This window comes from Balaenoptera physalus (genome assembly GCF_965194825.1).
Source record: "Balaenoptera physalus genome assembly, chromosome: 13".
In the NCBI taxonomy this organism is placed as follows: Eukaryota; Metazoa; Chordata; class Mammalia; order Artiodactyla; family Balaenopteridae; genus Balaenoptera; species Balaenoptera physalus.
This window is the reverse complement of record NC_138892.1, coordinates 96897507-96921410: the sequence shown is the minus strand read 5'-3', so window position 1 is coordinate 96921410 and position 23904 is coordinate 96897507. Positions and strand designations below refer to the sequence as shown.

The 23904-nt window shown below is 35.1% G+C and overlaps 1 protein-coding gene across 3 annotated transcripts in view; it reads left to right on the top strand.

Annotated features, from left to right (window-relative positions):
- The first annotated feature begins 212 nt into the window (after window positions 1–212).
- The window catches only part of ATF7IP (activating transcription factor 7 interacting protein), a 117098-nt gene continuing 93406 nt past the window's right edge, over window positions 213–23904 (top strand). Inside the window, exon 1 of one of the 3 annotated variants that reach the window (XM_082421984.1) lies at window positions 213–363. Coding sequence is in view for 1 of the 3 variants with exons in the window: in XM_082421983.1 (XP_082278109.1) it covers window positions 18185–18201 (17 nt within the window). In the remaining 2 variants the exon portion in view is untranslated. Of the gene's footprint in view, window positions 364–14795; window positions 18202–23904 lie in introns of those variants that run through there. The other 2 variants (XM_082421987.1, XM_082421983.1) reach the window with 2 other exon arrangements.

Here is a 23904-nt window from a genome sequence, read left to right as displayed (position 1 = left end):
CCACCACCTCAGGCTTCCTTCTCTTTTCCACGGCAGGAGGCGGGGCCAATTTTTCTCATTCAAATAAAAAACCAGAAGATTTGCATGGGGAACGGCCAGTCCGTGAGCCCATTGGCTAAAAGCATGGTGGGCGTGACCAATAGTACGACCGCCGAGCCCCGCCTACGATAATTTGCATAACGGCCCCGGCGCGTGCAAGGGAGAAGCGGGTTTGTTTTTGAATCTGCGGAGGCGGCGGCAGCGGCGGCGGCGGCGCGGCGACTGAAGCGTGCGAGACTGAGGCTGCAGCGGTGGGGACGGCTGCGCGGGACGGCTCTGTAGGAAGGAACTTGGTTCCCCCTCCCTCATCTCCCACCTCGAAAGGTATATGTGAGTCCCAGGGGCTATTATAACCACATTTTGTTACATTATTATTGTATTTCTGAAGAGTCAAGACCGCATTATGGCGGCTGCGGGAGCTGTGTTTGCGCCTGCGCGGTTGCGGAGCTGCGGGCGGGCGCTGCATGGGAGCACGTGATCTTGCGGGGTCGGGCTCTAGCTGCAGTTGTGCAGCTGGCGGGGCGGTGGCTGCGCAAGCGCAATATTCATTTTCAAGATCTAATGTTCTTGTTGGACGCCATTCGGGTTCTAGATTTAATTTTCCTCATTCTTGAGGGGTTTCGTTTTGTTACGCTCGAATTCCTATATTTTAAAAGGAAAACATTTCTCTTATGTTGTATTCCTGTACCGACCTCAAACTTCCTTCTTGTATTTCTCCGATACTCTGAGAAGCTGTGGACTTAATTTTGTGTAAAAATGATTGTCCCCTTGTGGTTCTCGATTTTTATTTCACTTTAAGGGTATTGCTGGATTCAAGTTTATATTTAGGGGGCGGAAGATCAGCACCTAGTGGTGTGCTCACGGGAAGTGCAATTATTTGAACTGCATATTTGCAAATACATTTTTAACCCTATCTTTACCAGTTCTGTTATGGAATGTTTTCAAAATAGAAACAATTTGAGTTTTGGAAAAATGAGAGGGAGAGGGCATTGGAAGAATCTATATAATGTTGAAAAAGAAATCTCAATCTCCTTGGGTATTTATTTTTAAAAAATTTGATCCTCAGTCGGTGAAGTTTTAATTTAATCACTGTGTGCCTCTGATCTTGCTTGCATTTGAGTTCTGCATTTTTTCTGTCTCTGATCACTTGTCCATTACTGCTTCAGTTAGATTATTTTTGGTACCTTGACTTTTAAAATTAATCATTTCCTTAGCATTTTGTTTGTAATGATATATAAAATATAGTACTTAAACTTGGTAAATTTTTCTGATAAAGAATTCCTCAAAGAACTCCCAACTACACTGAGGCCTTTATGAGGAAATTGTGAATCATTGATAAATCAGTTGATTAAAAAAAACCAAACTGCCATATATACATGTGTGTAAGATACAATTGTGTTAGATTTTTAAAAATTGTGTGTTCCTGGTTTTAGTTTCTTAAAGTAGTTATAAGTGTGTTACTGATTATTTTACTTTAAAATGGTAGTGTCACTATATTTAAATCTGATATAAACCTCTGGGAGTTTTATACGATATGATATAATTCTACCATTGTGTAAATTATTTCTTACTGGGCTGAAAACTTGTAAATGGTTGTCATAAATTTCATCTGTGGTTTGTATATACAACAATTGTTTTCTTGGTTGGTTATGTAACTCTGAGTTTAAGTCAGTCACTTGTCAAATGAAGAAGTGGCTGTTGCTCTATAATCTTGGTTGGTTTAAGGACTTTATTGCCTACAAGAACGGTTAAGTATTAAATAGATGTAATTGAAGGGAGTACTTCTGGTTGGTGGAGTTTTAAAAAATGACATCACAAAGGAGATAGAATGCAGTGATGGGAATAATTCTTTTTTTCTCAACAGAAAATTTGTTGATATAATTTTCGAGCCTCCGAAGTCTTCTACAGAGAAATATATTTAGAGGGCAGTTGTGTAATCTTTTCCCTTTTATGCTTCCAGAGTAATTACTCAGCACACCGCCTCCACCCTCCAGACCTTATTTCAGGTGTTTTAGAGTTGGAAATACATTGTATTTTCTGTATCTATGTCTATGTCTGTGTGTATGTGTTAGGTTAAGAAAAGAACTTTGATCATAGGGCATGGTTCATTCTGCACTTCCAAAAAAGTGAAATATTTTGGTTTATATATTTAAGCTTATGTTTTCATTTGCATATACAAATGATTGCCTCTTAGGTTAATGTGAAAGATCATAAGAGGCACTTGAAACACTGAAGAACATAATGTACTATGTAAATATGTATTGGTAGGACAGTTTTGCTGTTACATTTGTTAGAAAGGCAAGTATAGTTCTATAAATTTAAAACTAAGTCTAATGAATTGTCTGAACATCTACTGTTTGTTCATTGGTACTCTATCAATAACAAGCATGTTTTGGAATTTCAGTTAATATTAAGAATAGGTTACCGAATGAATACCAAGTTACTGGGAGTCATTTAAAATCTTTTTCATTATAGCACATTTGGAAAGTATTGAAAATTAATTAGAAATAAACACTTTTTTTGTGATTTTTGTGACTTTCCATTTATTGATTGATCAATTAGTTTATCATTTGGATCATAATTTCATTCCTGCCCTTTTAACTTAGTATTATATTGTGGATATTTATCCATTTCATTATTCTTTTGAAATTTTTTTTTTAATGATTACATAATAGTTATTTTGTGAAAATATCCCAAATTATCAAATGTTCTTGAAATATATTTTTAAATGGCTACGTAATATTGGTGTCTTTAGTAAGAATGTACTGTGACTTACTAAATCTTTCTTTCCGTATTGAACATTTTGTTGCCCATTTCTGTATTGTAAATAAAGCTGCAGTGAACATCCTTGTACATGAGTCATGATCTACATCTCATAATATTTTTTTGAAATTACTGTTACAAAGGGCTTTTAAAGTAATTTACAAAACTGATAAAAACTTAGTTTTATTGAAAAGCATTTCCTATACCACCATCAATTTGGTGGTTAGCATTTTTTCTGATAACTAGTGAAATTGAACTTTTAAATATTTAATATATATGCAACTTTCTCATTTTTTGTGACTTTGCTTTTTGAGGTTATTTTGTGTATCTTTTTCTGTGGTAAATGTTAATGTCTTCCTTATGTGTAAGTTATTTATGTATATTAGCCCTTTGCTTTTCATATTTCTTGAAGTTTTTTTTTCGTTAAGATTTTTTAAAAAATTGCTATGGTTTTACATATTTAGAACTGTTACATTTTTAAAAAAAATTTATTTATTTATTTTTGGCTGTGTTGGGTCTTCGTTTCTGTGCGAGGGCTTTCTCTAGTTGCGGCGAGCGGGGACCACTCTTCATCGTGGTGCGCGGGCCTCTCACTATCGTGGCCTCTCTTGTTGCGGAGCACAGGCTCCAGATGCGCAGGCTCAGTAGTTATGGCTCACAGGCTTAGTTGCTCCGCGGCATGTGGGATCTTCCCACACCAGGGCTCGAACCCGTGTCCCCTGCATTGGGCAGGCAGATTCTCAACCACTGCACCACCAGGGAAGCCCAGAATTGTTACATTTTTATGAAGTCAAATGCACTACTTTTTCATGTGTTATTTCTTCCAGTTCTCTGCATAAAAAATATTGTAAGATGAACTAAATGTTCGTCTGTTCTGTTTATTTTTTCTAGATGTTTTAATTACTTTAAAAAATACCTTTTAGCCTATACGGAGTTTATTTTGACATTGCGTAAAGATGGGTTGCTCGTTTCCATCTTTTCCTAATTTTCTTAGAATTTTATGTTGATGATACATTTCTTCTTTTGATCATAACTTACTAAGTTTGAGCTATCAATTCTGCTTCATTTACTAGGGATATTTAACTTGAAGTCCATTGGCCTTTGGGGGTTCTATAGATACTTAACTTCCGTGGATTCCATGATATACGCAGTTTTGTGTGAGTGTACATATGTGCTTTTTTTTTTTTCTGGGGAAAGAGTTACAGTTTTATCAGCTTCTCACAGCAATATGTAATGTAAAATCTAAAAGCAGGTTAACAACCCTGGAACTGGGCCTTGTTTTTCTATAGCAGTACTACATTGTCTTATTTGCTGTAGTGCTATAGACTATATAAATATATGAAGGGGCAGTAGATATCATTCCTTTTCACAATTTTTTAAGCTAATTTTCCCTCCTTTTGTACATACATTTGGCAAAGTTTAAAAAAAGCCAACTATTTGAAGTTTTGTTTAGAATTGCATAAAACCTAAATTAGGGTAAGTTTACATATTTATACTGTTAGTTTTTTTTTTTAAATTCATGAATATGATGCATTTCCTGTAGATCCCACAAAAATGTATTGTTTTTAGGAACTCTGAGAAAAATTGTGCTACTGTTACTTTTTATTAAGGTGTTATTTTACTGGTTTCCTATAATGGTATAATGTTAATAGGAATGACATGGTAGAGGATATAGGACAACATTTCCAGTTTTAATCTGCTTTAGGATATAGCATCATGAAAATAGTGCAAGTATGAAGTTAGAGATGAGAAAAATAGGTTACCAAGATAAAGTGTTCTACAGTATTTGAAAATAGAAGTTTTCTTCTGTGTTTAACATAGACCTTTTTTTTTCTTCCAAATTTATTTATTTAATTTATTTTTGGCTGTGTTGGGTCTTCATTGTTGTGTGTGGGCTTTCTCTAGTTGCGGCGAGCGGGGGCTACTCTTCATTGTGGTGCGCAGGCTTCTCACTGTGGTGGTTTCTCTTGTTGCGGAGCATGGGCTCTAGGCGCACGGGCTTCAGTAGCTGTAGCGTGCAGGCTCAGTAGTTGTGGCTCGCTGGCTCTAGAGTGCAGGCTCAGTAGTTGTGGTGCATGGGCTTAGTTGCTCCGTGGAATGTGGGATCTTCCCAGACCAGGGCTCGAACCCATGTCCCCTGCATTGGCAGGTGGATTCTTTTTTTTTAACATCTTTATTGGAGTATAATTGCTTTACAATGGTGTGTTGGTTTCTGCTTTATAACAAAGTGAATCAGCTACACATAAACATATATCCCCATATCTCCTCCCTCTTGCGTCTTCCTCCCACCCTCTCTATCCCACCCCTCTAGGTGGTCACAAAGCACTGAGTTGATCTCCGTGTGCTATGTGGCTGCTTCCCACTAGCTATCTGTTTTACATTTGGTAGTATACATAAGTCCATGCCACTCTCTCACTTCGTCCCAGCTTACCCTTCCCCCTCCCTGTGTCCTCAAGTCCATTCTCTATGTCTGCGTCTTTATTCCTGTCCTGCCCCTAGGTTCTTCAGAACCATTTTTGTTTTTAGACTTCATATATATGTGTTAGCATACGGTATTTGTTTTTCTCGTTCTGACTTACTTCACTCTGTATGACAGTCTCTAGGTCCATCCACCTCACTACAAATAACTCAATTGCATTTATTTTTATGGCTGAGTAATATTCCATTGTATATCTGTGCCACATTTTCTTTATCCATGCATCTGTCAATGGGCACTTAGGTTGCTTCCATGTCCTGACAGTTGTAAATAGAGCTGCTGAATATTGTGGTACATGACTCTTTTTGAATTATGGTTTTCTCAGGGTATATGCCCAGTAGTGGGATTGCTGGGTCGTATGGTAGTTCTATTTTTAGTTTTTTAAGGAACCTCCATTACTGTTCTGCATAGTGGCTGTATCAATTTACATTCCCACCAACAGTGTAAGAGGGTCCCCTTTTCTCCACACCCTCTCCAGGGTTTATTGTTTGTAGATTTTTTGATGATGGCCATTCTGACTGGTGTGAGGTGATACCTCATTGTAGTTTTGATTTGCATTTCTCTAACGATTAGTGATGTTGAGCATTCTTTCACGTGTTTGTTGGCAATCTGTATATCTTCTTTGGAGAAATGTCTATTTAGGTCTTCTGGCAGGTGGATTCTTAACCACTGTGCCACAAGGGAAGCCCAACCTTTTTTTTTTTTTAAACAGAGATTTTGAAAAGTTATCTGATTCATTTTTTGGCCAGTATGGAGCCTAATAAATAATATATAATTAAGGTAAAAAATTTTCTTTTTAGTCTCTTTGGTAACATTAAATATTTCTCTCATAAGGATGTTTCCCTAAGTATTAGTATACGTTCATTCTCTATTAAATCTATTCTTTGTGCTGATTGAAGAGAAAAGTATAATCTTGATTGATAGTGTATTTCAGTTGTAATCCTACTTTTTAAGAATTATTTTTATATTAGGTATAGGAAAGAATGTCAGATTATTGTAAAAATATTTTTGTTGAATATAGTTAAACTTGAAAAATTGGTGGTTGCATGTAAAGAAGAAATCAAGGAAGTTAAAGATAGAAATCAAATGGTAAAATATTATTGGCTTTATAAAAATAAATCTAGGAAATAGGTAGAAATTGTGTTAAGATATTATTGGCTTGTCTTCAGCATTTTCTTTCTTTCTAATGAAAAAATTTTGTTTTTGGATATTTTTCAAGCAAATCCACTTATAGAAGTTTGCGTATTTTTATTTTTTTGTGTATGACCTTTGCCCTTACCTGAGAACTTTTCATAGTTCTGATGTATTGTGATTTGTGTTTTCAGACTATAATAGATAGTTAGGGACAGGAGAAATGCTACTAGAAAAATGCATATGGATAGGGGCAAGAAGAGATGGCTGGCATCTTGATAGTGAAGAGCGGTCAGATTTCAAGTGTTAGAACAAGAATTTAAAAACTTAGTTTTGAGGTTATTTAATTTGGGAATTGTTATTCTTAAAGACAAATTAGTGTTTATAGCACGTTCATTATGGTAATAGATGATCTTATTATGATTCTGAATTATAAGAATATTTAATTATGCTAAATTTGTTCAAGAAGACAAAGAGGTGTATGGTTTGGTTTAGAAAGATTTCTATTATACTTTTTGTTTTTAAGTTTTGAGGTATATGGAAAATTCATACATTGTCATACCGAGTTTTTCAAAGGAGTCACATGTAGAAAGAAGTTTGAGAGTAAAGTTCTTGCTTTTGAGTTCCTAACAGCTGTAGGGCATTATAAATAAAAATAAGGTGATATTTTAACAGTAGATTACAAAAATATCAAGTAGCTCTGGGGAGCATTGTCCTTGTTAGTTTCCTAGAGTATCTAGAAACTACCTATCCATTAGTGGAGCTTCTTTTTTTTAAAATCCTTGCCCATTTGATCTTGTTATGTTCTTTAGAGAGTCCAAGGCTAAAAATTACTTCTTAGTGTTCTTAGATTGTCATGCAATCTGCAGAGGAAATCAGTGTTTTTTTTCTGTTATTTTACTTTTTTCAAAACAGAGAAGTGAATTCCATAAAATTAAGCTGTTTATATATGCTTCAAGTTGTATGGTGGAATCCATCTTGTATTGGAGACACTGTGATTGCTGGGCAGCATTTCCAGTTTTTTAAGTGCTGCAAAGTGAGAAAACCAGGGCGCTAGTGTTTCTTTATACAGTGTGAACGTTTTCAGTTTTGAATGTTGATCTTTGGGTTTTTGAGTCTTTAAGAGAATGACCCGGGCATCTCCTTGGTCACCTTCCAAAACATGTGGCAGGCCTAAGGGTACAGTTGATATTATCTTCCTGAGAGTCTTTATAATTGGACCTATGTAAACATGAATGTCTGGGAAATGAAGATGACCTTTACCATCAGAAATATTAACTTTACCATCAGAAATATTCACTTATTCATGTCTGCAATTTTTCATTGTTTAGAATATTATTAAGAATTTTGTGTTATTTTGTGTTATACAAAATAACAGAATTATCAGTTATAGTTCTGATAACTAGGGATAACTAGATATATTCCCTTTAGTTTGGGAGAGAGACCCCTTTTTATTGATGATGATGTGAGGTAGTAGTGTTATTATGTCAAACCGTATAACCCTTTCTCCCTTTCTTTGTTGTTTGTGTAGCCCTGTGCTGCTTTGGGAACTGCTGTCTTGGTAGGTACCCAGGAATTATGTGTATGCTGCTTTTACATTCTAATAAGGAACTTGAATTGTATGTTGGAATAGTGGTTCTCAGAACTGACAGGGCTGTAAAAGGATCTCTCCTTGAGCCAGTAATTGTCCAAGATGATGTCTTCCATTTTGTGGAAAGGTAAACTTAGAAGGTAGGAAGAGTTTCTGCTGTTTTGAGGACCAGGAGCAAAAGAAAAAGAGATTGGTGAAACAGTAATGAATGACTTGACTGCTTCAGCTCATTTTCAGCTAAGATTTTCCAGCTTAGGAGTGTACCTGCCCTGTTACCATTATTAGATTAAATGTCTCAAGAAAAGGAAGAAATGGGGAAGAGTATGGAAAAGAGACTGTTTTTGAACTTCTTTTATTTTCTTTTAGGTAGTCAATGTCAGGAGCTGATTGGATTACAGTAAAGGCTAAACTGCTCTGAGACACTCTGTTACTATTAAGGATGATGTTTATTTCTCTTGTGTAATAATACAGAGGAAAACTCTTCAGGTTTTTAAGTGGCTTTGGCTTAATGTATGGTTTCCATATGTTGAACATGGTTTCTAGGTTGAACATGGCTGCTTTCACCAGCCAGGGGCAAGGGAGAAAGAACAATGGGAGTGCACACTCATTGTTTTGAGAGCCTCATCTGCAAGTAGTACTATCATTTAGATTCATGTGTTATGGGTGAGAATTTAATCACTGGAACATACTTAGCTGGGAAAGGTAGGCTGGGAAATGTAGTATCTGGCTGCACAACCATGTGTTCAGCTAAAATTAGAAAATTTTATAAAAGAAGGAGAGAAATGGGTATTAGAGAACAGTTAGCCTTTTCTGCTACTAAAGGCAGCTGGAGAAGTGGTCTCTAATTAATTCATAATTTGATATTGAAAACTGGTTTTCTGTTTTAAGAATTAGATCCAGTTGTAACTCTATATATCTTCCTTTGAAATGGAATTTTGAGAGCTTTGTAGTCATGATTCCTGACAGATTGTAGTTACTATAAATATTTACCTTATTAGGTAGAGTTTTTCCTCTTTATGCTTGCTTTTGAAAACATTAAATCATGATTAGTTTTGCAAGAATTCAGTGTACTATCTTTGAATCTTGCCAGTTAACTTTAAAAGGATGAAGGACTGTAGGTAAACTCTGATAGTTGTTTGAACTGCTTCTTTTAGTTTCAAAGTTGAGTTTATGATTTCTCAAGATGGAAAATGTGATTTTTCAGGGCCTTGTAATATACACAGGTAAAAAATAACTGTGGTCATAAATTCTTTGCTTACAAGTAAAACTTATCTGATAAGTAATAAGTAAGTAATTAACAAACAGCTCTCTGTAGATAAGTGTAACACAATAGATATCTGTGTAAGGCACAGAAAGTGGGACTCTGTTGGAGGGAGATCAAGGAAACCTTAGAAGAGTTGTATTTTAAAAAATTTTTTTAAAAAATATTTATTTATTTATTTGGCTGCACCGGGTCTCAGTTGCGGCATGCGGGATCTAGTTCCCTGACCAGGGATCGTACCTGGACCCCCGGCATTGGGAGCATAGAGTCTTACCACTGGACCACCAGGGAAGTCACAGAAGAGCTGTATTTTAAAAGAAGAATTAGAAGGATATTCTTAGTAAAGGGAATAAAGAGGGTAGTCAAAATCTCAGAAGTGGGAAAGAAAGTATTATGTTTAGGAGAACATAGTCTGATATAAATCCTTGATTTTTGTAAATAAAAAATCATTGATGCCATGCTGCCTGCATAATGTACCTAATAAAGGATATTGTTATCCTCAGCTGGAAGTTCTCTAATTTCTCTTTTTACTTTGTATCTCTTTTAAAGGCATTTATTCCTTTCAACTTTTATGTTTATAGTTATTTGTGTAGTACTTTATAAGCTTCCTGCAGTTAGGAATTTTATCTTACTGATGTATCTGGCAAATGTTGCATATTAAAGACAAACCCTTTCTAATTAGGTATAATAAGACTGCTAATAAAAGTATAAAATTGCATTCCACAATACCTACCTTAATATTCAGTAAATATTTGCTTATTGAAAGAATAGAACCCCTTTGTTATAGGTGCAAAAAAAAAAAAAGAGTAAGATGTTCTAGCTCCTTTCATTTAATGCATGATAATCTACACGTCAGAACTTTTAGTTGTTGTTGTTTTTAAATAATTAACCATGAAGTTTACTTAGCCAAGCATCCACTGGGTAAATTGTCAAAAGATTTGACAGGCACTTTGCATCTGGAAAATTATAAATAGTAAAAATAACTTTTGGAAAAAATTCTTCAATCCCATTCATTAAGAAATAGAAAAAATTTAAAGAACACCATTGCTTACCTATTAATAAGAAGTTTCTAAAATATGATTCTGAAGGACATATGTATGAAATTAATAAGGGTTTGATGAAAAGATGGAATGACATAATTATTTTGTGTTGTGTAATTCTCTTCTCCATCAAACATATTTTAAGTGGTATAATAGTTGGCAGATTAAAAATATGCAAGCAAATTGACAGAAGAAAAAGAAAGAACAAAAGAAAAGACAAAGAATTTTCCTAAAACCAGTTAGTAATATCATGAAGTGGAAAGTATAGTAATTTTGTATTGGAACCTGGCCAATTTGTGTTTCCCAGCAGTATTTCTTACATGTAAAATGGTGATACTACCTACCTGGTAGGCTTATTTTGAGAGATTAAATGAGATTAATTATATAAAATGTTAGCATTTGTTCCTGACACACTTTTCATCTCTGGCTTCAACCAATTGATGAATCTATTAGTAAGACATGAATATTTACTAAGAGGCAGCTATGTGAAGCTTTAGGGAGCCCTGCAGTACAAGGAGATATATGGAAAATGACAGTATTCTTCCTTACTGGAGCTAGAACTTACATACATTTAAAAAGCAACTTAGAAAAGTAGGTTTGATCATGCCCCTTACTAGTAGGAAAAATATGCATTTAGAAACGTAGTTTATTTGCAAAGGTTTGTGAGAGGGTCCAGCTTTAGGACTTATTCATTAAATTAAAACAAAAACAAAACCAAAAAACACCACCAGAGTATTTAAAGAATAAAAACCCCTCAAAGATTACTAAATCTCTGAGCCTCATCATGGTGAAAAAGCAGCCATTTTCTCACATTAATTATTTATCTTCAAGGTTTGTCATAATTCTTCAGGCTGTCATTATTGCCAAAGTTAGAGATGAAGTCATTTATTTTGGGAGCTAGATCCACATAGAATTATCCTGTTTTCTTTTTGTAATTTTAGGGTGCAGTGTGATCCCTCACCCCTTATTTACCCTTCAGCTATGGAACTTGCTGGGCATGCTCACTTAAAATTGAGGCAAAACAAAGTGTCAGTTTTCTTCCATAACCCTTCCCGTGGCCAAGTTTCTGCCCCTTAAGGTACAGATTTGATCATATAAGTTTGTTTAATAATTTTCTGATTCTTTATTTCGATGTTTTGTTTGACTAGTTTATTGAACTAATGACATATTGATAAGTCTAGAAAGGCTTCCCTTTGCTTAACAAAACTATGTCCATTTGATATGAGTTAAGAGTTAAGTTCTGTCGAGTTTTATAAAGCATAATAATTTACTTATTTATTTGCTTGATTACAAGATTAGGAACCAAGAGCCATTTAATTTATCTCAATGAGATTTTGCCTGCATTACTTAAAACTGTAGGGTATCATGGTTCTTTAAGAGTCCCACATTTGTCAGTGTTCCTTGTCTGTCAAGAAGTGATATTCTTTATTCCTCTTAAAGCTGGGAATCCATAAGTTATGAAAGAGATACTATATTGATTTCCTGTGAAGACCTAGAAGGCATCATTTCTACGTTTGAGATGCAGTCCTTGTTCCCCGTCATAGCTAATTAAAAGAGATTTGTTTTTAAACATTGCATTTTTCTGTGGTCATGGTTACAAATTTGATTTATCCATTTTATTCTGAAAGGAAGGAAAACAGATTCTCATTGAAACTATGTAAGTGGGTTCATAAAAAGTAGAGAGACTCAGTTATGATACTTTATACAAGATTTAATCATTCTTCTAAGTAGTTTTTAAACAAGGCCAATCAATATATTCAGTATTTTTCTATAGAATTGTTCTTAAAATATTCTCATAGTTTATTAACTTAAAACCTGTATTAAGGTCTTTCATAGGATATTCTGCCCCCCGGAATTCTGAGGGTATTGGATCAAGATACTATTTAAATTACTATTTATACAAAATATATCTTAAATTGAGGATTAAAGGTAGATTAAGAAGAAAGTATTTTTCTCATATGACCATTAAAAATAAAATGTTAACCATAATTAAATCATTTCATTTAGTCCTAAGTAATTCTTATTCTCCTGATCTAGAGTTAAGTAGTCTACTTACACAAAGTTGTCTGCCCTGAACTAACGGAATTATGGAAATCATGACTCATTCTCTTGATACAGTTATGACACAGGTCCATCCATGAAGGTAATTTTATACCAGGATGCCTGTATCCATGAATCTCATCCATGTAATAGTAATAGTTGAGATGATTTGGTACAATCCTTTACTAAGGATTTTTTAATGTTTATTTAGAAGACACTTTTTTCCCCCTCAGGTACAGTGGCAGCAAGGATCGTGACTCATTTTTGTTTCTTGATTTTCATTTTTCCAGCCTACTTACTTTCTACATCTGGTATACTGCTTTCATCCTTAGAATTTTATTCACCATTGTGGGGATTCCTCTCACCCCTCTTCTGTGTAGGACCTTTGTTTTCCATGTGCTATGTCTTTTTATTGACTTATTCTGTCATTAGGGGGAGTGGACCACATTCTCTAGTAGCTTTTTGAGAAAGAATATATAGGAGATATGTTCTCTGAGACTTATGTGTCTGAAAATGGTCATTTTATATTTTTAATGCTTGATTGATAGTTTGGCTAGGTATACAAGGCTAGGTTGGAAATCATTTTTCTTTAGAATTTTAAAGGCACTGGTCCATTATCTTTTTGCTTCTGTTACTACTGAGAAATCTGAAGCCGTTCTTATTTTTGATTTTTTCCCTCAATGGAAGCATGTAGAATCTGTTATTAGTTTCCAGGTGTTCTGAAATTTCACTTTAATTCCTTGATATGGATCTATTTATTATTGTTTGCTGGAATTCATCAGGCCCTTTCAGTTTGGTAGCTGTTGCCTTTCAGTCCTGGAATTTTTCTTAAATGATTTCATTGGTGATATTTTCTGCCATTCTATCATTCCAATGTGAATTTTTGGATGGATACTCAAATTTTCTTCTCTCTCTTGTTTACAGCTTTGTCTTTTTGCTCAGGTAGATTTCTTATCATCAGGTCCTTTCATTGAGTTTTTCATTTTTTTTCTATCATATTCTTAATTTCTGTTTTGTAATCCTTGCCTGTAGTATTCTATTCTTGACAAATGAATGCAGCATCTTTTGATATATATAGATACTAATTTATTTTTGAAGTTTTCTCCCTGTGTAGTCTGTTGCTTTGTGTTTTATTGTTTTTTTTTAGTCTCTGTCTTCCATGTTAGACTTTTCTTAGTTGCCTTTCTCTTCCTTGCCTGACTGTATGTAATATGTTGTGGAAGAGTAAAAAGTTGATTAGCATATCTAAATTTGTCAGTTTTGGACTTCATTATAGAGGCTGATCTGGGTGGGCTGTTTTTGGAGAGCTCCCAAGACCTTAAGGCCTTGTGTCTTGTGCTTGTTAACTACCCTCAGAGAGTAGTCTTACATTTTCATACATAGAGAGTAAGGATCGGAATGCCAGCATTCTGGGAGATTAATGGAGGAAGAGGATTGGGTTCTCTTCAGTGAGCACTCAGTCCCTCTTTTTGGTATGCTACTCTCATTTTTAACTGTCGATATTGTTTTCAGACCTCTGCTAGGATTGGGGAGAGCAGGCATTCAGTGGAATGTGATGAGGGACATCTAGGGTATCTTACTGCTTCACAAACAGCTTTCACTAATATTCTCTTTTTTTAGTCATACCATCCTACTATTTGCTCCCTTCACCCCAATTTCCAAAGTGCTTCGTTCTTCTAGTCTCTATGTCTTTTGATGTTTCTGCCATGTAAATCAAATTGGTTCTTAATTTATCCCCAATGCAGCTTAGAATATAGTGTTTTGGGAACTGCTGACTTAGTTACCAGTGGTTCTGCTTATTTTCCAGCTCCCAAAATCATGTAGCTATTGTCCGTTTTACTTTTCTCTTTGTTCTTGAGGATTTATGCCTTCAAAAAATACCTCCACTGTAGTTTTAGTGGGATTTGAGGGAGTGAAGTTAGGTGTTTTCAGTTTATCATCTTAGTAACATTCTAATGTTCCTTTTCTCTTTTAATATATATATAATGTTGATAGTACCTTGTGTAACTAAAGTGTATTAACTAAATTAATGAAAAGTGTATTTACTTTCTACTTAATACACTGAAACCATTTATTTAGGTTCCATGGAATTTTCAGTATTCTGCATGTGCGAAGTTTTTTTTTTCAAAAATAAATTTGTTTATTTATTTATTTACTTTTGGCTGTGTTGGGTCTTTGTTGCTGAGCGCAGGCTTTCTCAAGTTGCGCCGAGTGGGGGCTGCTCTTTGTTGTGCGCGGGCTTCTCACTGTGGTGGTTTCTCTCCTTGCGGAGCGCGGGCTCTAGGGCACGCGGACTTCAGTAGTTGTGGCTCGCGGGCTCTAGAGCGCAGGCTCAGTAGTTGTGGTGCACGGCCTTAGTTGCTCCGCGGCATGTGGGATCTTCCCAGACCAGGGCTCGAAACCATGTCCCCTGCATTGGCAGGCGGATTCTTAACCACTGCGCCACCAGGGAAGCCCCAGAGTTTTCTAATAGTGTGATATATGGTATATAAAAAGTGTAGTAGTTGACTAAAGTTAATTCTCCTATAGTTCTTTTTCATTACTACTTGTGTGACCCCTGGCAAATGATTACATTCTCTGGTTATGAAAAATTTGAGATTATAGCACTATTATTTTACATGGTCATTGTAAGAGTGAAATGAAAAAATTATATGAAAAGAGCTAGTTTTATTTAGGAAGAGGTAAAACATTGAGTAATCATGGAGATGTTTACCTTACATTAGAAATGCCTTCCAAATGTGTTTGCTTTCACAAATAAGCAATGATTGGGTTTATTGACTAACCCTTCCAAAAACAAATTTCTTGTAATCTATGACATTATATAAACAAGCTGTACTCTTTCTTAGTAATGTTAAAAACTTTTTAAAGTAAATAATATATTTATTTCTATAATTTTTATAGACTTTTTTCAGACTTTAGTCTAACACACATTAGCTCCTATGTAGTGCCTCTAAAAACACTTTAAAAACTGAAAAATGCCCTGCAAAAGGTATTTTTTCCACCTTGGGTTTTGAAGTACAGAGCTGTTTAGGTCAAGACTAAAAACTTAGCTGACTTCTTCTTCTTCCTAGAAAGTAAGAGTTGAGATCCTAAAAATGAAGGTTCCTAAGGATGTAGAATTTTCAGAGATTTTTGTGGTAGAAATGAAAACACAGGGAATTACTTTCAACTCACCATCTATTGAGCAAATAAATACTATTTCACATTATGAAAGTGAGTGGAAAATGAATTAAGTTGTTTCTGTCCTTTAAGAACTCATAAATAAAGATAAATAATGAAATATGCTAGGTATAATGATGGTATATATAAAAGACCTTGAGAGAGCAATTACACCTGGTTTGGGGGTTGGGCATAGTAAGGGGAAAGGAGAGCAAGGAAGGGATTGTCAGTGATAAGATAATTTAGGTTGAATCATGAATAGTGTTTATTGGGTGAACCGGGATAGTCTCTTTGGGATAAAGAGTGAATGAAACATTGGCAGTGACACCACTTACCTGAATAACAGCCTAACCGTTATTCTTTCCTAAGTTGTTTCCGTGATGCACAGAAACAGAACCAGTGTGGGAAGGGACAGACAAAGCTCCAGTAGGCTTGGGCTGAGTGTAGTCTAGGATGTATTTTAGCTATTAGCACTTTTCGTGAAGTTATTTAATCTCTGAGCATGTTTTCTCAATCACGAGTTGGAGATAAAACCTATCTTGTAGGGTTAATGTGAGAATTAGTTTAAACAATGTATATAAAAACTTATATGAAGGCTTGATTTATGTTAATGGACTTCCCTACTCCTTTGTCTTCTAAAGCCCCTTGCATGAAATAGGCAATCATTATATTGATTTGACTTACGTGCCTTGGGATAATAGAGAGGATATAGTAAATTAGTAGTAAAATGGTTGTAGTGGCTGAAGGAGGATTGGTATAAGGAGGGAACTTAGATTATGTCTCTTATTTTGAAGTCTAAATTGGGTGAAAAGGTAGATCTTATAGCCAATAGCCAGCATCTTAGCTTTCCCGGGAAAGCTTAGACTGAGAAAAAAGTATTTAGTATTTACATTGGAAGGTGTCTGGCGAGACGGGGGAGGCTGAGGCGGGTGTGGGGAGCACCGCACGTTTGAAGGTATATTACATAATTTAAACCTTTGTGGAACAGGCTTCCGAAAGAATCTGCTTCTTGAATATCAGCTGCTCTTCATCAGGCAGCTCTAAATGTTTTGGTTGGTTGTCTCTCCGTTAACCTTAGCCACATTCTAGTGCTCTAGTAATGTCTATCCTGTTCGAATCTTTCCCAGTTTACCTCTTGCTTTTAACAAATAGATTTGAGCCACCCTCAGAGAATCCATTATATTTTTGAAGAATTAATGTGGCTTAGATCAACTATAAACTTTTTTTTCCCTCATGCAGTACTTAAAGCAGTTTATGTTATCTGGTTTACCTCAGGGAGAATAAATAAGGACTTTTTAAAAGCTGAGTATTTTTTTTAACTTTTATTATGGAAAAATTTCAAATATATACAGAAATAGAATGAAATAATGAGCTCCATGTGCCCATCACTCAGCTTGAACAATCATCAATGTATGGGGCCAGTCTCCTTTTTGCTGTACCCCTACCACCCCCTTACACCCTTAACGTGTTTTAATAAATACCTACATCTAGTGGTGGATAGAGACAAAATAGCACAAGGCAGCTAAATTTTAGGATGGTAAACCAAGTAAGACAAAAGGAAAAGATGGATTTCCTAGCTGATGTGAGCTATCAAGCAAACAGGTTCTTTCTGTGCTTTTGTCTTTCTCTTGATGGTTGGTTACTGTTAAAACAAATTTGTCTTCTTAATACACCCACTTTCAGACTGAATTTTACCCTTTTGTTCTTCCTATTTGTTTTTTCCCCCGGGGGTGTCTACATTCTTTATTTTATTTGCTTTTCACCCATGTCAGAATGTTGGGAGGTCTGAGCCAGGGCATGAAATTTAATTTGCCCTGGGACCAACCACTCACCTGGAGATGTCTTTGTGACCATCTGGACTACAGAAGAGAAGAAATTGTTTTTATCTTTATGGCAGATTACTCAAAATAAGCTTTGTTGCCACTGTAGCTCTAATGTCTCTAGTCCTCCCCAGCAGTTATTTAAAATTATTGTCAAGATTCAATAATTTGATTGCAAGCTTTAACCATTCGGCTAGATTTGAGCACTTTGGGGCTTAGATTCTGTGGGAAAAACCTTTAATTAGCCTTCTATAAATGGAAATTGATTATCAGGATTTAAACAACTTAACTTTCTAGAAATTATAAAAATTGGCACTCTTTTCATGTAAAAAGTACTATAAAAGAGTAAAAAAAAAAAAAAAAAAAAAAAAAAAGGACCTTGAGCATAGTTTGACTTTTTTTTTTTTTCTGGACTGAAATGGAGGCTTTCTTTCAAGCAAATTCCCTGATGTTTGCTGTGTGTGATTTGGCTCCATCTCTGTAACTGCTAATATGTGGCATGGACTTCAAGCTGTCTGGGATCAGGATGTGCCCAAACTCTGTATTGCAAGTCGGGATTCACAGGCATTATGTTACAAAACTGGCTTGCTGCCTTCTCTGTTTGCTGTGTTCTGAGTAGCTGCATTGTTTGTTGCAGTATATGCATTAGCTGTTGTCAGTGTTCAGTTTCCTGCAGGCTGACAAAGTGGGAGGGGCTTTGTTTGATACATAGCTGAGTTTCCACTGTGAGTTCTTGAGTGCACACTGCAGCCATCTTAATTACACTTTAGTGCAACTGAGACAGTGCAGCTGTCTCAAAATGGCTGCTAACCTAGTCTTTGTAGCTGCTTAGGCAGCCACTGTGCCACTGAGGAGATTTGTCACATGCATCAGGACCAGAGGTAAGAACCAATTACTCTTTATCTCTGAACATTTTAATTAAAAAACATTTGAATTTTACTAAGTTTATATAGGAAGGCGAACTTAGAGCTTGCTTGCTAAGAAGTTGAAATGTTTGCTGATAGAACACTGAAGCCTCTGTTATGGAAACAGTACATGGGATGGTGAGGTCAAAGGTTAAATTCCTGTAATTTCTCACCGTCTTATGTTCTGACATTGCCAGAACAATTGATCACCACAGTAGTGCTTTTCTGGCCCTGATTAACTTAATGTTCCTTTTATGTTGGATATTTTAGTTTGCTTGATATTTATTTGTAGAAATTAAAAGCAATATATTATCTCAGTAGATTTTTTAAAAAGAAGCCATAAGTAAGCCGCGTTTTGCGTGAAGATTGTGATGACTTTTCTGGGTTTGTGTGTGGTGTGTGTGTGTGTTTTGGAGGTATTGTTTGGTAGCTTTTTGGGAAGAATGTTAATTCTCTGGATGTAAATCACAGTTACAAAAATAAACAAATTTTTAACACTGGTAGTTTTTTTGTTTTTTTTTTTTACTATGGGTTTCAATTCTTTCTCATTATGCTGCCTCCTCCCAGCCATCCAATTCTTTCACATTTTTGATGGGGCTAACTTTTCATCCTAATTATTTTTTGCTTAAATTGGCATTCAGATTCAGATTTTGAATTTAGAAAGAGTTCACATCTTCTAGGTCTGGATACCCTTTTTCTTTGTATCTAATGTATGCTTATACAACAGGGCTGAAGTAAATCTCAGTTTTTTAGTTAAGTGATATTAACTGTTGATGTCCACCTTATCTTAGTTAAAATCTGTGATATATTTAAAAGTAATGACTCAATAATTTTGTAAATTTAGTTTCAAAATTTTCAAAAAGCTTTCTTAACATTGTTCTGAAGTATCAATAGAAACGTTTATTGAGATATTGTAAGTCCATAGTGACCCAGAAAGTAGGAGAATGAAATTTTTATTCATGTATTATTGCAGATAGCACAACAGTTAGTTATAATTAAAGCACTGATGTTTGAATTGCAGTACTTAATAAAATTTTTTCTAAATGGTATTGTGCATTCCTCTAGCTTTGTCAGTAGAGTATTATGAATATATCCCTGACTAATATGACATAGAACAGTAAGTTTTGATCTTTCTAAATACAGAAACTTTTAAAAGACAGCAACTTTTTGCACCTTAAATTCTTATGAAGGTCCCCAGTATATTAAAGGGATATATGTGTGGTATTTTATTATTGTGTAATTATTTTATAATGTAAATTTATAACATTTACTTATTAATTTTCTTAATAAAATGAGAACAGTTAGGCTGTTACAATGAAAATAAAGGTTTGAAACCAGATCATGTATGACAATTATGATCTTATTATTAGTGTCAGGATCTAGGTCACTTAATTGTAGACCTCCAGGCGCTAAGGGACTATGGAATTCAGTTTGAGAAGTATTCTAGAACATATATTCTTCATGTTCTTTTTTGACTTACAAATTTTCATGAAGGTAGTATATAAGTTCTATATTTACATGATTTAACAGTTTAAAATTGCTGCCTTGCCCCGAAATTGTGTTTTGACTTGTTCTTATTTAAAAAATTTTTTAGGAACATTATTGTTTTTCCTAACTTAATCAGTATTTATTTGTTCAGTGACCTAAAATGTTTTTGGAATAATTAGCTCAGTTTTATCAACAGCTGTAGTATGCTTATTTTACTTCCATTAACTTATTGCTTTGTAACATTGTTAGGACTATTTTGTGTGATATAATGGATTCTCATAATCTGAACATTTCTTTATGTAAATGTATATAGGAGCTTGCTCCTGAAAGGGAAAAAGAACAACAAATCCAATATGCGTGACAAATCCAATATATGTGAGAGGTTCTATCCATTGTGCATTTCACTTCAGTAAGGTTGTGCCCTAGAGTGAGTATGACATAGGAAAGTGAATGTGCTGTGACTCTAATCACTCTTATTGTTTTTTGCCTCTCATAGTATGAACAGCTCACTGGATTTCAAAAATTGCATACCATGTAAACCAGCTACTTGGTTTGATATTCTTTATTGCTGGAGAGAAACTGGCCAGGTTGAAATTATTGATCAATTTATGTTAACCTTCAGAGTAGGACCTCAGGGAAATTTTAATGATCCATTCTTCTTGCCTTCTATTGTGGACTGTAATATTTATATCCACCCTCCCCTCCACAAGATGAATCCACTGATTATTACTTATACATGGGGTAATACCAACACTCTGTGGTTATTCAGGATGTTATTGCTAATTCTTTCAGTGCCATGTTGCATTTTTGCAACTATAAACATAAACTAGACCTCACTGGGATTATTACTTTTGGGGTTGGTGACAGTTTTCAAATTTTCTATGCTGAATTCCAGGTTAGCTATTACGCTGAATAATTGAGGGCATAATAAATCTGGGTGCTGGGTAATTGAGGTGTTATGTTATTATTTTGTCACTTCTTGTCCTCCCCATTTGTTTACCCTTTTTCACAAGCCATTTCACTAGCATAAACCTTTAAGAGAAATGTTGAGGTAGTGGAAAGAACACTGACCAAGAGTTCAAACCAAAATTTGAATTCTGTTTTTGCTACCCTTTTCTTATATTGGCCAACTCATTCCATTTTCTGACTCTCATTTCCTTATGTACAAAATGGAGGAAAAAAATCCTATCTGTTTGGCAAGGATATGTTGAAGATTAGTTTATATAATGTTTCTGAATAGTACCAGGAAATACTCTGCAAATATCTGGCATGCTAATTTTCCAGTAGTATTTGAATGCTCTTCAGTTTCTTTGCTTCTCAGATGTCATATACTTTATCAAATGTGATTGGATCAGGGAATGTGGTATGTTTAGAAAGAATGGGAAATTTCTCATAGAACTCATGCTCAGAAGCAAGAAGTAGCAAAAAGCAGAACTCATGCTCAGAAGCAAGAAGTAATTACCAAGCATCCACTTGGTAATTGATATATTCGTGTTTGCACTCCTGGGTTCTACTCTGTTAAATAAATTAGCCATCCTTTGCTGTATGTGGGTAGTGGCAGATGTGTTTATTAAGTAAAGCCAATATACAATGTTGTCATTACAGAATCAGAGTAGGAGAAATGTTTCAGTTCTAGTCTGGCGGAGTAGTCCAAATATGCAGTGAGAAAGTAACTTCTCTAAAGAGATGATGTGAATTCAGGGCCTAGAGTTTTATATGTTTCAGTACAAATGAGAATCTTTACAGTATAGTTCTCTTTCAGTGGCCACAAACTGGCAGCCAGCAGACTTCTTTTGTCCTTGAACCACTGTCGTATTTCTCTAGTTAACATTTAAAGTTGTCAGATTTTACACAAAAATCTGCATGTCTCATCTTTCAGAAAATAGAATATTGGGCAGTGCTAGAAATGTATTTTTGCTTGAGAAAAATAACCTACAGTTGAGTAGCTACTGTATCCTTCAGATAGGGCCTACTCCACACAGCTGGTCCTCTTCATTGATTCACATTACCTTCTGGGCCCCTGAGAGCTGTTCCTTTTAAATCCCTATCCTACTTACTTGACAGATTGTTGGCAACCTTTAATATCTAAAATACAGCTTCTCATCCAGAAGAAAGTAAACATAAGTAAAATCTAACCTACTTCACTTGGTAGGAGAGATAACATACGTAAAGTCAGCGTACTCTTTAGAAGATATGGCACATTGCTAACGTTTTTCTTGTCCTGATTTTTATATTAGAGTACCATTGTTGGCTGATTGAAGGAGATCCAGTGACATCAGGAAAAACTGACAATTGGTTGAAAGTGAAGCGATTAAAAAAATACAAACTAGAAACATACAAGTTCCTTGAGGTCTTTTAATGTGATAATAAATTCTCTTTTCTTTACATGTTATCACTATTAAAGACATCACTATTTATTGACTTAATGTTCTTAATGATGATATTGAATAAAAAAATGTTAAATTATATTCAAGATGTGCAGTTTCCTGAACAGGTAAATGAAATGAACTTTATTAAAGATTTTTGCCTAAATTGATTGAGCTAAGAAATTTTAGCACTTAAAGTGAGTAAGTTCCTAAAAGAAAGTTTTCTTAACTGTACTAGGCTAGATAATTTCAGAGGCTGTTATTTTTGTTAAAATTTCACTTCTGTTTACAAAACATTGACCATCTCAACTATGTGAAGACTACCTTGATGATCTGTGAAACGTTGGCGGTGTATAATAATGATCTGATTTAAATTTGAATTCCACATTTTCCAGAGTAAAAGCCAGCTTCTTAGCATTCATGTAATACCATGACATAGGTAACTCTAGGGAAGTGCTAAAAGAAATTTACTCATTTTTGGAAAATGGCTTTCAAATTAGAGAGAAAGCTTTAGCGAAAGTTGAAAAACCAGTTAACTTGCACAGGAAACACTCATGGGCTCCCCTGTTTTCCACTTCTTACACTCCCGAAAGAGAAAGTGATTTGGGAGAAAGCTTAAAGTTTATTCAAAGAAGGGATTTTTAATAAATTGCTCAGGTTAGGACTTTCACTAAGTGTTCTCATTAGTAATTTGTAACAGTCTGTTATTGGACATTAATGTGTGACTATGGAAATGATGAAAATAGTGCTTATTGACTCAATGAATCTTTGAGTTTAATGAAGGAGGGAGTTTAACACCAGAGAAAAGAGTTGCTTCTGCATCTGCCTGAGGGCTTCTACCTTCCCTGCTGAAGTAAACCAGGCACTGCTGCCCAGTGGAGTCATCTGACTGGTGTTTTCTTTTGCTGACATACAAGTATCATGGCATGCAAAGTGGAAAGTATTAGTATAGAAGTCAGGAAATGATAGTTCTGGTGCTGCTAGTGAGTAGTTGTATAGTTTGGATAAATTATTTAAGCTCTTAATGCCATTCTGTGACCATTAAACAAGGGAGGTGGTTGGACTACAGGGAAGAACACAAACTTTGGAGTCAAGGTGAATTCATGTTCTTCCACTCACTAGTTAGAAGTTTATATGAAAAGTGTATAATAGTGCTCAACGTATAATGGCTATTTATAGTAAGTGCTCAATAGGTCTTATGCGTTATTTTTTATGGGATGAGGCTAGTTGCTTATTTTCAGAACTTTAGTTTTCTTATCTTTAAAATGGGGATAAAGTACCATACAGAGTTGATACTGGGATTTAAATGGGCATAACAAAGTACCTAGTGTATGTGTGATACAAATTAAGTGTGAGTAAGATTGGTTATTTTTTCCTCACAAGGTTTCCTCCAGCACAGATTTTTTTTTCTCTGTGTTTCTTTTTTCAATCATTATGAAATTGGGGGGAAATCTGGGGTACTGGATACTTTAGAAAAGGATCTTTAGGGAGAGGGGATTGTTAGGGACCTGGCTGATCATACAGTAAAAATGCCCGAGAGCAAGGTGTTTAAATCTCGAATTGAAGACTTTAAAGAACCTAAAGGGGACAAAACAAGAATTCTTATTTGTGCTAGGGCAGCATGATAGAGTGAAAACAAAAATGGACTGTGAATTGATCAATTGATTCAACAAATTTAACATATTTATTATGCCCCTGTTATTTGCGAGACACTGTTTTTTGTTTTTTTTTTAAATTTTATTTATTTATTTATTTATTTATGGCTGTGTTGGGTCTTCGTTTGTGTGCGAGGGCTTTCTCCAGTTGCGGCAAGCCGGGGCCACTC